General features: G+C 49.9%; 1 protein-coding gene across 1 annotated transcript; it reads right to left on the bottom strand.

The window, feature by feature from the left end:
* Nucleotides 1-12,964: 12,964 nt before the first annotated feature.
* Nucleotides 12,965-14,750, bottom strand: LOC308118788 (7-alpha-hydroxycholest-4-en-3-one 12-alpha-hydroxylase-like). The gene has a single exon (XM_080478361.1). The coding sequence runs from the start codon at nucleotides 14,746-14,748 to the stop codon at nucleotides 13,213-13,215; it is 1,536 nt and encodes a 511-aa protein (XP_080334487.1). The 5' UTR covers nucleotides 14,749-14,750; the 3' UTR covers nucleotides 12,965-13,212.
* Between the last annotated feature and the right edge of the window lie 144 nt (nucleotides 14,751-14,894).

The following is a 14,894-nucleotide window of genomic DNA, read 5'->3' as shown; positions in this document are numbered from 1 at the left end:
AGAGGAGTCAGAGCAGAGGAGTCAGAGCAGAGGAGTGAGAGCAGAGGAGTCAGAGCAGAGGAGTCAGAAAAGAGGAGTCAGAGCAGAGGAAAAGTGTTGTATGTGAGCAACATAGTCAGCAGAGTGGAGCTGACTGGGCTGAGGGCTGCGTGTCTCTCACTGTCCTCTACTGAGTCTCTCTCACTGTCCTGTGCTGCGTCTCGCTCACTGTCCTCTACTGCGTCTCTCTCACTGTCCTCTACTGCATCTCTCTCACTGTCCTCTACTGCATCTCTCTCACTGTCCTCTCTCACTGTCCTGTGCTGCGTCTCGCTCACTGTCCTCTACTGCGTCCCTCTCACTGTCCTCTACTGAGTCTCTCTCGCTGTCCTCTACTGAGTCTCTCTCACTGTCCTCTCTCACTGTCCTGTGCTGCGTCTCTCTCACTGTCCTCTACTGCGTCTCTCTCACTGTGTGTCTCTCACTGTCCTCTACTGAGTCTCTCTCACTGTCCTCTCTCACTGTCCTGTGCTGCGTCTCACTCACTGTCCTCTACTGCATCTCTCTCACTGTCCTCTACTGAGTCTCTTTTGCTGTCCTCTACTGCATCTCTCTCACTGTCCTCTACTGAGTCTCTCTCACTGTCCTCTCTCACTGTCCTGTGCTGTGTCTCTCTCACTGTCCTCTCTCACTGTCCTCTACTGCATCTCTCTCACTGTGTCTCTCTCACTGTCCTGTGCTGCATCTCGCTCACTGTCCTCTACTGCGTCTCTCTCACTGACCTCTACTGCGTCTCTCTCACTGTCCTGTGCTGCATGTCGCTCACTGTCCTCTACTGCGTCTCTCTCACTGTCCTCTCTCACTGTCCTGTGCTGTGTCTCTCTCACTGTCCTCTCTCACTGTCCTCTCTCACTGTCCTGTGCTGCATCTCTCTCACTGTCCTCTACTGCATCTCTCTCACTGTCCTCTCTCACTGTCCTGTGCTGTGTCTCTCTCACTGTCCTCTCTCACTGTCCTCTACTGCATCTCTCTCACTGTGTCTCTCTCACTGTCCTGTGCTGCATCTCGCTCACTGTCCTCTACTGCGTCTCTCTCACTGTCCTCTACTGCGTCTCTCTCACTGTCCTGTGCTGCATGTCGCTCACTGTCCTCTACTGCGTCTCTCTCACTGTCCTCTACTGCGTCTCTCTCACTGTCCTCTACTGCGTCTCTCTCACTGTCCTGTGCTGCATCTCGCTCATTGTCCTCTACTGCGTATCTCTCACTGTCCTCTACTGCGTCTCTCTCACTGTCCTGTGCTGCGTCTCTCTCACTGTCCTCTACTGAGTCTCTCTCACTGTCTTCTACTGAGTTTCTCTCGCTGTCCTCTACTGAGTCTCTCTCACTGTCCTGTGCTGTGTCTCTCTCACTGTCCTCTACCGCGTCTCTCTCACTGTGTCTCTCTCACTGTGTCTCTCTCACTGTCCTCTACTGAGTCTCTCTCACTGTCCTGTGCTGTGTCTCTCTCACTGTCCTCTACTGCGTCTCTCTCACTGTGTCTCTCTCACTGTCCTCTACTGAGTCTCTCTCACTGTGTCTCTCTCACTGTCCTGTGCTGTGTCTCTCTCACTGTCCTCTCTCACTGTCCTCTACTGCGTCTCTCTCACTGTGTCTCTCTCACTGTCCTCTACTGAGTCTCTCTCACTGTGTCTCTCTTACTGTCCTGTGCTGTGTCTCTCTCACTGTCCTCTCTCACTGTCCTCTACTGCGTCTCTCTCACTGTGTCTCTCTCACTGTCCTCTACTGCGTCTCTCTGACTGTGTATCTCTCACTGTCCTCTACTGAGTCTCTCTCACTGAGTCTCTCTCACTGTCCTGTGCTGTGTCTCTCTCACTGTCCTCTCTCACTGTCCTCTACTGCATCTCTCTCACTGTGTCTCTCTCACTGTCCTCTACTGAGTCTCTCTCACTGAGTCTCTCTCACTGTCCTCTGCTGCGTCTCCCTCATTGTCCTCTGCTGTGGCTTTGGGAAACTTCACTCTGATACGTATTGATTGAAGCGCCGAGAGCCGGGAAGTCGAGCAGCTTCCCTCTGAGACACGGCCTGACTTTGTCCTGGAACAAGGACTGGCATCGTGGCAGGCTTTAATATTCAGCACTCCACTTCCTGTGTGTGTGTGTGTGAGAGAGAGAGAGAGAGAGAGAGAGAGAGAGAGAGAGAGAGAGAGAGAGAGAGATTTCTAATATTTTACTTTATTGAATGTAGAAATAGAAATTCTATTAATTCAGTCATAAAACTACTGATTGATTAAACGTCTTTAAACTCTGGTTTTATAACGTTTTTGATTTGTTTAGTCTGAACCTTGTCACTGTGTATGTTGTAGCTTTGTAGCATGTAGCTTTTAGCAGGGTGGTATAGTATGTAACATTGTAGCCGGGTGGTGTTGTAGCATGTAGCTTTGTAGCGTGTAGCTTTGTAGCATGTAGCTTTGTAGCATGTAGCTTTGTAGCAGGGTGGTGATGTAGTGTTGTAGCAGGGTGGTGTTGTAGCATGTAGCTTTGTAGCAGGGTGGTGATGTAGCGTTGTAGCAGGGTGGTGTTGTAGCATGTAGCTTTGTAGCGGGGTGGTGATGTAGCACTGTAGCAGGGTGGTGTTGTAGCATGTAGCTTTGTAGCAGGGTGGTGTTGTAGCACTGTAGCAGGGTGGTGTTGTAGCATGTAGCTTTGTAGCAGGGTGGTGATGTAGCGTTGTAGCAGGGTGGTGTTGTAGCATGTAGCTTTGTAGCAGGGTGGTGATGTAGCTTTGTAGCAGGGTGGTGATGTAGTGTTGTAGCAGGGTGGTGTTGTAGCATGTAGCTTTGTAGCAGGGTGGTGATGTAGCACTGTAGCAGGGTGGTGTTGTAGCATGTAGCTTTGTAGCAGGGTGGTGATGTAGCTTTGTAGCAGGGTGGTGATGTAGTGTTGTAGCATGGTGGTGTTGTAGCATGTAGCTTTGCAGCAGGGTGGTGATGTAGCGTTGTAGCAGGGTGGTGTTGTAGCATGTAGCTTTGTAGCGGGGTGGTGATGTAGCACTGTAGCAGGGTGGTGTTGTAGCATGTAGCTTTGTAGCAGGGTGGTGTTGTAGCGTTGTAGCAGGGTGGTGTTGTAGCATGTAGCTTTGTAGCAGGGTGGTGATGTAGCGTTGTAGCAGGGTGGTGTTGTAGCATGTAGCTTTGTAGCAGGGTGGTGATGTAGCTTTGTAGCAGGGTGGTGATGTAGTGTTGTAGCAGGGTGGTGTTGTAGCATGTAGCTTTGTAGCAGGGTGGTGATGTAGCACTGTAGCAGGGTGGTGTTGTAGCATGTAGCTTTGTAGCGGGGTGGTGATGTAGCACTGTAGCAGGGTGGTGTTGTAGCATGTAGCTTTGTAGCAGGGTGGTGATGTAGCACTGTAGCAGGGTGGTGTTGTAGCATGTAGCTTTGTAGCAGGGTGGTGATGTAGCACTGTAGCAGGGTGGTGTTGTAGCATGTAGCTTTGTAGTGGGGTGGTGATGTAGCGTTGTAGCAGGGTGGTGTTGTAGCAGGGTGGTGTTGTAGCATGTAGCTTTGTAGCGGGGTGGTGATGTAGCACTGTAGCAGGGTGGTGTTGTAGCATGTAGCTTTGTAGCAGGGTGGTGTTGTAGCATGTAGCTTTGTAGCGGGGTGGTGATGTAGCGTTGTAGCAGGGTGGTGTTGTAGCATGTAGCTTTGTAGCGGGGTGGTGATGTAGCACTGTAGCAGGGTGGTGTTGTAGCATGTAGCTTTGTAGCAGGGTGGTGTTGGAGCATGTAGCTTTGTAGCAGGGTGGTGATGTAGCATGTAGCAGGGTGGTGTTGTAGCATGTAGCTTTGTAGCAGGGTGGTGTTGTAGCATGTAGCATGTAGCAGGGTGGTGTTGTAGCATGTAGCTTTGTAGCAGGGTGGTGTTGTAGCATGTAGCATGTAGCAGGGTGGTGTTGGAGCATGTAGCTTTGTAGCAGGGTGGCTGCTCGGAGCTGCTTCACAGAGGAGAGAACATCAGGCCTCCTGCAGCAGCAGCAGAGTTTCTTGCTGCTGAACTAAGTTGATGGTTCAGACTCGGGGGTCTGTGGGGGTCTGGGTTTATGTAACAGCCCCCCCCCCCCCCCCCCCCCCCCGCTGCAGAGGAGGGAGTGACAGCAGATAGTGAGACACCAGCAGCAGCAGCAGCTCCAGCAGGCTGCCTGACAGAGCTGCCAGTCCCATCGCATTTGTTCATGTTCATTAGCGCGGCGTCTCCTCGACGCCGGCCGCCGGCGTCCGTGTCGACTCCACCAGAGACGCTTCCTCTGAAGCCGCCGAGCCGCCGAGCTGCTGAGCTCAGCCCGGGGCCGCAGAGAGGACCGCACACTACACACACTACACACTCTACACACTCTACACACACTACACACTCTACACACACTACACACACTACACACTCTACACACTCTACACACACTACACACACTACACACTCTACACACTCTACACACACTACACACACTACACACTCTACACACTCTACACACTCTACACACACTACACACACTACACTACACACACTACACACTCTACACACTCTACACACACTACACACACTACACTACACACACTACACACTCTACACACTCTACACACACTACACACTCTACACACTCTACACACACTACACACACTACACACACTACACTACACACACTACACACACTACACAATGCAACACTATACTACATAAGACAACACAGTATACACTGACTACACAAAGCAGCTTCTCCTCACGTTGTGCTGTGGAGCCGCATCACAGATCTACAACGTCTCTTTATCCATCTGACGTCTGACTGTGTCAGACACTCAGCCTCCACCTGGACAGGTGAGCAGTGGTCAGAGAGACACTCAGCCTCCACCTGGACAGGTGAGCAGTGGTCAGAGAGACACTCAGCCTCCACCTGGACAGGTGAGCAGTGGTCAGAGAGACACTCAGCCTCCACCTGGACAGGTGAGCAGTGTTCAGAGAGACACTCAGCCTCCACCTGGACAGGTGAGCAGTGGTCAGAGAGACACTCAGCCTCCACCTGGACAGGTGAGCAGTGGTCAGAGAGACACTCAGCCTCCACCTGGACAGGTGAGCAGTGGTCAGAGAGACAGATATTCACCAATGAACCTCAAACACAAGCTTTAGGTCTGAGAGAGAGAGAGAGAGAGAGAGAGAGAGAGAGAGAGAGAGAGAGAGACAGAGAGAGACAGAAAGAGAGACAGAAAGAGAGACAGAGACAGAGAGAGAGACAGAAAGAGAGACAGAGACAGAGAGAGAGACAGAGACAGAGAGAGACAGAGAGAGACAGAGAGAGACAGAAAGAGAGACAGAAAGAGAGACAGAGACAGAGAGAGAGACAGAGACAGAGACAGAGAGAGACAGAGAGAGACAGAAAGAGAGACAGAGACAGAAAGAGAGACAGAGACAGAGAGAGAGACACAGAGAGAGAGAGAGACAGAGAGAGAGACAGAGAGAGAGACAGAGAGAGAGAAACAGAGAGAGAGAGAGACAGAGAGAGAGACAGAGAGAGAGAGAGAGACAGACAGACAGACAGACAGACAGACAGACAGACAGACAGTGTCTGTAGGGACGGGGGCTTCAGGACGTTCAGACAGGAAGTGGAAACTGTCTAAAACTTCAATGTCTTTAAATTAACAGTCACACGTGTGGAAACGTTCAGATTTTTCCGTTTGGAATTTCATGAGGGCAGAAAGAACCCAGCAGCTCACATCCTCAGTGATGAAGAACAGTGATGAAGAACAGTGATGAAGAAGAGCTGCAGGGTCCGACTCTGACATGAGCTCCAATAACGGGCTCTGTCACGGGCCGAGCCGGGGGGGGGCATGGCAGGGTGAGACTGCCTGTCAGAGACGTGTTGGTGAAACTTATTCCTCCTTCAATCTCACACACACACACACACACACACACACACACACACACACACACACACACACACACACACACACACACACACACACACACACACACACACACACACACACACACACACACACACACACACACACACACACACACACACACACACACAGCTGCAGGGGGGCCCCCTGTCCACACTGTAGAAACACTCTTTACTGTCAGATAAATAAATATGAGTTTATTATTGCAGCAGAACTATTTGTCATTGTGTTTGGAGTGTCTGTGTTTCAGTCTGTGTTTCAGTCTGTGTTTCTGTCTGTGTTTCAGTCTGTGTTTCAGTCTGTGTTTCTGTCTGTGTTTCTGTCTGTGTTTCAGTCTGTGTTTCAGTCTGTGTTTCAGTCTGTGTTTCAGTCTGTGTTTCTGTCTGTGTTTCAGTCTGTGTTTCAGTCTGTGTTTCTGTCTGTGTTTCTGTCTGTGTTTCAGTTTGTGTTTCAGTCTGTGTTTCAGTCTGTGTTTCAGTCTGTGTTTCTGTTTGTGTTTCTGTCTGTGTTTCAGTCTGTGTTTCAGTCTGTGTTTCTGTCTGTGTTTCAGTCTGTGTTTCAGTCTGTGTTTCTGTCTGTGTTTCTGTCTGTGTTTCAGTCTGTGTTTCTGTTTGTGTTTCTGTCTGTGTTTCAGTCTGTGTTTCAGTTTGTGTTTGGAGTGTCTGTGTTTCAGTTTGTGTTTCAGTCTGTGTTTCTGTCTGTGTTTCAGTCTGTGTTTCAGTTTGTGTTTCTGTCTGTGTTTCAGTCTGTGTTTCAGTCTGTGTTTCAGTTTGTGTTTGGAGTGTCTGTGTTTCAGTTTGTGTTTCAGTCTGTGTTTCTGTCTGTGTTTCAGTCTGTGTTTCAGTCTGTGTTTCAGTTTGTGTTTCTGTCTGTGTTTCAGTCTGTGTTTCAGTCTGTGTTTCTGTCTGTGGTTCTGTCTGTGTTTCAGTCTGTGTTTCAGTTTGTGTTTCAGTTTGTGTTTCAGTTTGTGTTTCTGTCTGTGTTTCAGTCTGTGTTTCAGTCTGTGTTTCAGTCTGTGTTTCAGTTTGTGTTTCTGTCTGTGTTTCAGTCTGTGTTTCAGTCTGTGGTTTTCAAATGTGTGAAGAATCTTTGAACCTGAACTAAAATGTTTCATGTTAGACGTTTCAACGGTACAAAGATCCTGGTTAGAGGTTGAGTTGTTGAGTTACGAGTTCTGATCAAATAAATCACCAGTTACGAGTCACGCGGCTTCACAATCGACTCTTTTGACTTGTGGCCTTTGTTAAATATTTCGCTGTGAGAAAAGTCTTACATCAGGTAACGTCAGGATTCCTGTGCCCTGAGCGCGGGCTCTCAGGCTCCTTCATTCTGACCGTCCTCCTTCAGGAGACGTTTCCAGAGAAAGTGACAGTATGAACTCACGGCGACACGCTGAAAGCAAAACCTTTAGCTTTCCCATCGGTTCACCGTTCAGGAGCTGCTCACACTCATCAAGCACCTCATCAAGCACCTCATCAAGCACCTCATCAAGCACCTCATCAAGCACCTCATCAAGCACCTCATCAAGCACCTCATCAAGCACCTCACCGCTCAATGAGCAACTTCTCACCTCAAACTCAGGAGGACAGGAGCCGGGACCTCTCCTTTAAAGAGCGTCAGGTCATCCTGGCTGAGGATTCAAACTGGTTAACAGGTCACCAGACGACCTTCTGGTGACCTGCTGGTGACCTGCTGGTGACCTTCTGGTGACCTGCTGGTGACCTGCTGTTGACCTGCTGGTGACCTGCTGGTGACCTTCTGGTGACCTGCTGGTGACCTGCTGGTGACCTTCTGTTGACCTGCTGGTGACCTGCTGGTGACCTGCTGTTGACCTGCTGGTGACCTGCTGTTGACCTGCTGGTGACCTGCTGGTGACCTCCTGGTGACCTTCTGGTGACCTTCTGGTGACCTGCTGGTGACCTGCTGGTGACCTGCTGGTGACCTTCTGGTGACCTGCTGGTGACCTTCTGCTCCAGACGACAGGAATCAGTCAGCCTCCTGCTGAAGGTCAGAAATCAGCTTCTTGCTGTCGTGAGCAGCTTCAGAAGGACGATGAAATAAAGTGTGTAGAATGAAACATGGTGATAAACTGGGTGAGAAGGTTGTTTACCTCTGTGAGTATTATTAATTATTTCATTTACTAGTTTGTATATATTTCACCAACTTTTCACAAGAACTATTGACTTGAATTACATGAAATGTTCAGGGATGATTTGTCATCAATGCATTAGATTCTGGAACGTTTACCATGAATTGTTACATGGAGGAGAGAGGCGCCTCGTGGAGGAGATCAAAGGAGAGTAGCCTCTGTTGCCATGGAGACGCACTCTGTGGCGTTGGTGAAGAACCTCGCTCTATTGAGTGTAGCTCTAGTTTTTAATATGATCAGCGCACACACACACACACACACACACACACACACACACACACACACACACACACACACACACACACACACACACACACACACACACACACACACACACACACACACAGGTTAAAGGCTTTATGCTCAATAGACCCGGTGTCAGGATCCGGTGGGTCCGGTCCTGGCAGTTATATGTTATATGTTTTGTGTTCTGTTTGTTTTGGTGAGTGTCTTTCGGTTCTGTGTGTCCTGTTCCTTCCTCCCCCTCGCATTGTGACAGCAGAGCAGTTGCAGCCGTGGGGGAGGAGAACTCGTTCCACCTGTGGCTCATCAGAGGCTCCGCCCTTAAAAGCCTGGAGCTGCCAGTGGTCGTCGCCAGTCCGTACCCCTGTGAGGATAGTCGTCTGTGTCAGCTCTCTCTTCAGAGTTTTGTCCCCTGGTGATGATCCCTGAGCTCCCAACAGTTCCGGTTTTCCTGTGCACTCTCGGACCTCGCCATCCTCTCCCATCCGGCACCGTGGAGAAGCTTCTCTGCAGTCGTTGTCTGGGAGCTGAAGGATCCCCCTCCTTTAATAAACTTTTGAGTTTTTTCACCTCTCTAACAAACGTGGTCTCGTGTGTTCTGCATCTTGGGTCTGCCCTCCCGGAACCATGACACCCGGTGGTTCTGGATCTGCGGCGGTTCCTCTGCTCTGAACGCTTCATGTCGGACCTTCTGGAATGTTCTGAACCTTCGGACCCGACAGCTGCTTCCTGTCCTCCTTTAACTCGTCACTCATTGTGTTTTATATTCAGAGTAACATTTGAACCCTCCTATCATCCTTTACTTCCACCTTTAACCCTCGAGCTCAGCTTGGCCTCCAGCGTGTTCGCCTGCAGAAAATGACGGACTTGAAATTGTGGACCAAGTTTAGAATCAGGTACTTTGTTTATTTGTTGAATAAATAAATCACCCTTGAACATGAGTGAGTTGACCAGTCCTCTAGCGCCACCATCCGGTCAAACCTTTGGTTTTAGAGATGGTGTATCCTTCCATTTCTTTTCTTCTTTGGGATACATATTCATGATTCTGACACACTGAACCGTAGGATTGTTAAGCTGAGCTAAACATTTCACCACTTCACCCAAACTTCACTTTGAGCAGCACATTGGTCTCCGTCTGGTTCATCAGAGGCTGAACTACCACCCTGCTCTTCTCTTATCTAGGTAACTTCAGGATTAACTCTGGTTTACTCTTATGGACGTAACTTCACGATTAACTCTGGTTTTCTCTTATCTCGGTAACTTCAGGATTAACTCTGGTTTTCTCTTATCTAGGTAAGGGATTAACTCTGGTTTTCTCTTATGGAGGTAACATTAGGATTAATTCTGGTTTTCCGTCCTACGACGCTGGTTCACTTCTTCCCAGGATAAATCACCATGGTAACTGACTCTGAATATCTAACCTGCTCCAGAGCAGGATATGTTCTAGATAAGATCACAGTGAGTGTAAAGCTCCGCCTCCTGACCAATCAGATCTCTTGGGAAATGATGGTGATTGGTGGGCAGGTTCAGCACTGAGCTGCAGCGGAGAGGAGAGGAGAAAGTATCTAGAACCATTTTTTTGACTGAACCCAATAAATCCTGGTCACTGAGCTTTGAGGGAGGTTCTGGTTCTGGTTCTGGTTCTGGTTCTTGACTTGTTCCAGGTCTGTTTGGCTCCAGGAGGGTTGATCTGGAATAATGAGCTTAATAATAATGCTGACGCTGACAGAACTGCAGAACCATGAATTAATGGAAGCAGAACTTCTCCTGTCGTCACGGTGATGAATTAATATTCCAACAGGAAACACACTCACACGGAGGAACCTCCTCCTCAGAACCTCCGCCTCAGAACCTCCGCCTCAGAACCTCCGCCTCAGAACCTCCGCCTCAGAACCTCCGCCTCAGAACCAGTGGAGGTAAAATGTAAAGTAAAAGCAGAGCAGTGAGGAAGCTCTGCCTGGAACCGTTCTGCTGGGATAAAGTGAAGTGACTCCGGTTCTATTGTCCCATGAATTAATCTGCTCTAATCTCACCAAGTCAGCATTAACTAGTCAGGAAGGTTCTGGTTCTGGCTGCAGCAGCAGTTTTGCTTTGAGCTGCTGGATGGGTTGGAATTCTTCATAATCTCAGAGATTAACTGCTCCTCTATGGTAGAGTCAGCTGCTCTGCAGGGTTTCTCCCTCTGTGATTGGCTACACGCTGCAAGCTCCGCCCCTTTCATGTGAACGCTTTGATCCTGGAGGGAAACTCTGGTTGAACCAGTGAGTTGATAACCTGCTTCCTGTTAATGCTGATCAGGATCCAGAACGTCAGGATCCAGAACACCAGGAAACAGAGAGATCCTGGATGTGTTGATCAGGGTTCATAGTACAGAACCTCTGCCTTGTTTGTTTGTCATCAAAGTGAACAATATAGGACCAAACTTGAAATGTCTTAAAGAAATCTTGTCCTTCCAGTCTTTGCAGTTGCTTCACTTTGGATTCGTAAACTCCAACAGTGAGCAAGTCAATGTCGGCTTCAACTCAACCACATCCAGGTCCTTCCTACGGTCCGGTACACAAGCCTCCTCTCTGGATTACTTCTCTCTAGTACAATATTTTCACTCATAAAGATCTCTAATGATGACTTGATGTCTTCAACATGGCCGAGTGCAGATCTGGAGGAACCAGCTGACAGTATCAGGAGCTCTAGGTCGACCTGCTGCTGGAGTGGAGAAAGGAACCAGCTTATCTGGACATTCTTGGAAGGGACACTGTGCTGCTGCTGGTTGAGAGACAACAGGAGGGTCAAAACTCTGACTCTCAGGAGACTCAAGGTTTTCATCGAGGTTCAGGTCAGACTAGATGGAGCGACCCGGACCAAACCACTGGGACAGTCCGTCTCCTGGTTCCTGGATCCTGCCGGCGCTACGTTGGTGGAATCAGTGACGTGATGACGTGGCTCTCACTGGCTCCGTTAACGGTGGAAAAAGAACCGTTCTTTGGCGGTGCTCATTGAAGAACTGAACTAGAACCTGAACTAGAACCTGGTTCTTTTTGGTGGAAAAGCCCGATGTGTGAGACATGTTCTCCTCTATGTCACTGTCTCTGTCAAAGAGCTGCTCCTGAACCTCGCGGACCTCAACCTTTCCCAGAGGACATCTTAGGTGAGACAGCAGTGCAGGGTGCCGTTCACACTGAGCACAAGGAGGAATGTTTTGGATGGAGGGCTGCCAGGAGAACACCTCGCCCTCCACAGCTCAGTTCCACCAGGAGAACACCTCGCCCTCCACAGCTCAGTTCCACCAGGACAATGATTAAAGTTCTGCTTGTTTTCCACCCTCAGTTATGTATCAGGATGGACTCTGCAGGAGGGGGAATGTTTTATAGCTAAAACAGCTCGAGCTCAGATCGACCCCAGAGGAACACACACACACACACACACACACACACACACACACACACACACACACACACACACACACACACACACACACACACACACACACACACACACACACACACACACACACACACACACACACACACACACACGGCAGATATGTGTTCAGCACATTGAATAAATATCACCATGAGGATTTTCTGCTTCATTAGTTGTCCCCATGAAATTAGGAAAAGTAATGAAATATGAAGCAACAAATATAAAGAGAATGAATTCTGTGTCCAGGTTGATGGCTAACCAGGGGGGGGGGGGGGGGGGGGGGGGGGGGGGGGCAAAGCCCTGAGAGAAAGGACTTACCTGTGCAGGTGTGTGAGGTCTTCTCCTGCGTTCTGCTGGGCGGCGTCCAGACGCATGGTCTCACTGCTCACCGCTCACAAGCTGCATGACAAACACACACAATGGCTGTTGTTCCTTCAAACCCTTCACCACCCAGTACAGCAGGACACACACACACACACACACACACACACACACACACACACACACACACACACACACACACACACACACACACACACAGGAGAGCCCCATTGTTCTGACCACACACACACACACACACACACACACACACACACACACACACACACACACACACACACGGGAGAGCCCCATTGTTCTGACCACACACACACACACACACACACACACACACACACACACACACACACACACACACACACACACACACACACACACACACACACACACACACACACACACACACACACACACACACAGGAGAGCCCCATTGTTCTGACCACACACACACACACACACACACACACACACACACACACACACACACACACACACACACACACACACACACACACACACACACACCATCTTATTTACAAGGTTTCCAGTAAAAACATTTACAGAGAAAAGGAGGATTCCACATGAGGAGGTGGAGGAACTCCTGTGGAGGACAGAAAGAGAGAGAGAGTTTATAGTTCCAGTATACAGAGAGAGGGTTCTGTAGCCATGTAGTTTTAGTAAGTGTGTGCGTTTTACTTCATTCAGTACTGAACAGCTCCACCAGAGTGTTTATCAAGTAACAATTTCATCAATGAGATGATCTTAATCAGCTTTCTGGATTAGCTGATCTGTACGTGAGACGTGAGTCCTGGAGAGGAGAGACTCAGAGACACTCCAGCTGAACAACAACTAATCCCACTTTGAATCAAAACGCCAACAACTCTGGAAATCCACAGAAATGTGTCTTTATTAATTCACATGAGGGGAAACAGTGGGGGGGGGGGGCACTGCTAACAGGGTATTCAGGTGGCCGCGAGGTGAATTACTGCTCATAATGAAATCAATCACTGTTGATAAAGCTGATTACAATGAACTTAGCATTGATAGAAATGAAGCTAATGCTGAAGCTAACCCTGCTCTGCTCATGCTGGGTGTGATGTGAATGCTGAGGCTGCGTGACGGCGGCAGTCACAGATGATCAATATCTGAGTCTGTATCTGAACGGAACATCTCCGATGGGCTGCATGGACCCGAAGCCCCACCGTCTGAAGTCGATCTGGGGAATCTCCTCGTTGGGATTCTTCAGCTCAAACTCAAAATACACCAGCATGAGGAAAACAAACTGTTTGAGCTCGTTGATGGCAAAGAAGCGTCCGGGGCACATGGACACGCCAGAGCCCCAGGGCATCGTGGGAAACTTCAGCTTGGTCCCTCCTTTGTAGAAGTCGGTTTTCCTGGTCCCGTTTGGATTCAGGAAGCGGTCGTATTTGAAGGCCTGTGGGTCCGAGTGGATCTCTGGGTCCAGGTGAAGCACGCTGTAAGGAAACACAGACATCCTGTCGCCCTTACGGATGGCGAACTGACGTCCGTCAGCCATCTTTATGGTCATATCCACCTGCACGGAACGGGTGAGGAGCGGCGCCGCAGTGAGACGCAGGGTCTCCTCCACAATGCTGTCCAGGATGGGGGTCTTCATCAGCATCTCACGGGTCAGATCTACCAGGGGACCCCTAGGCTGGACGCTCTGTCCAGACTCTCTCAGGACACGATCCACCTCCTGCTTAACGGCCGCCATGGCGTCCAGGTGCTTCATCAGGAAGAGAAGCAGCCAGAAGGAGGACGGCCCAGTGTTTCCCTGCGAGGCCCACAGGAGGACAAACATGTAGCGGTCAATCATTGACTGCTCCATGCCGTGCTCCTCTTTGGCCTGTTGCATGTCCCACACCCAGCGACTGATGTTATCTTTGGCCTTCATCTTCTGCACCGACAGAGCTCTCCAGAAGTGAGCCTTCAGCCTCTCTGCCGCCAGGCGCTGCTTCGGGGGGAGGACTCCGTAGGCCAGGTTGGGGAAGAGCTGGTCGTACTTGCGGAACTCATTGAATAACTCCTGTGACTCGGCTCGGTCCTGCTCCTTGGCCTCCTCCTCTCCTGACCCCGACTGCGGCGTCTGGTTGCCGAACAGAGAAAGGTATCCGGCCCTGAAGACCACGTTGTAGCTGTACATGAAGAGGCTGTCCTCGTTCCAGCTCCTCTCATCAGACTCCGAGTCCAGCTCGTGCAGCATCACATTCTGGAGGTTACTCATCATGGCTTGGGTTAAGACCTCCAGGCCTTCCCCCTTCAGGTGCTTGTTGCTGGACAGGTGCAGGACCTTTTCATCACCTGAGATGGAAACGTAACCAAAGACTTTACGCACCAGGTCTTTGGCGAAGCTGTAAAAGTCCAGTTTCTCAGGACTCTCTTTGGTGAAGGCCCCAAACGACAGCGGGTCCTGCAGGAAGGTGAAATAAAAGCCTCCCAGTTGGACCGTGAACACGTCCCCGTGTTTCTTCCTCATCCTCTCCAGGAACTTCAGCGTGTCGCTGCGAAACTCTAAAACGTGGCCGAGCCAGGGGATGAGGCCTTTATCCAGAGGAGGTTCTCCGGGACGCCGTTGTCGAAAGGCCCCGAGGAGGTAGAGTCCTCCGAGGAGAGCGGCCGCCAGGCTCAGCAGGATCAGCAGCAGCAGGTCCATGACTGACTTCTTCAGCTGTACACAGCTCGATGCAAGGTCCAGGTCCCGCCTGCTACACTCCATTGCTCCTCCCCTGCAAACATCAGGATGAACTCAACCTTCCTGGAACTGCTGACTCAGTCTTTAAAAAGAAAACAGGCAGCATC

This window comes from Lipophrys pholis (assembly GCF_963383615.2).
Source record: "Lipophrys pholis genome assembly, chromosome: 1".
Taxonomy (NCBI): Eukaryota; Metazoa; Chordata; class Actinopteri; order Blenniiformes; family Blenniidae; genus Lipophrys; species Lipophrys pholis.
Note: the sequence above shows the minus strand (reverse complement) of the source record. Positions and strands in the feature narration are given on the sequence as shown.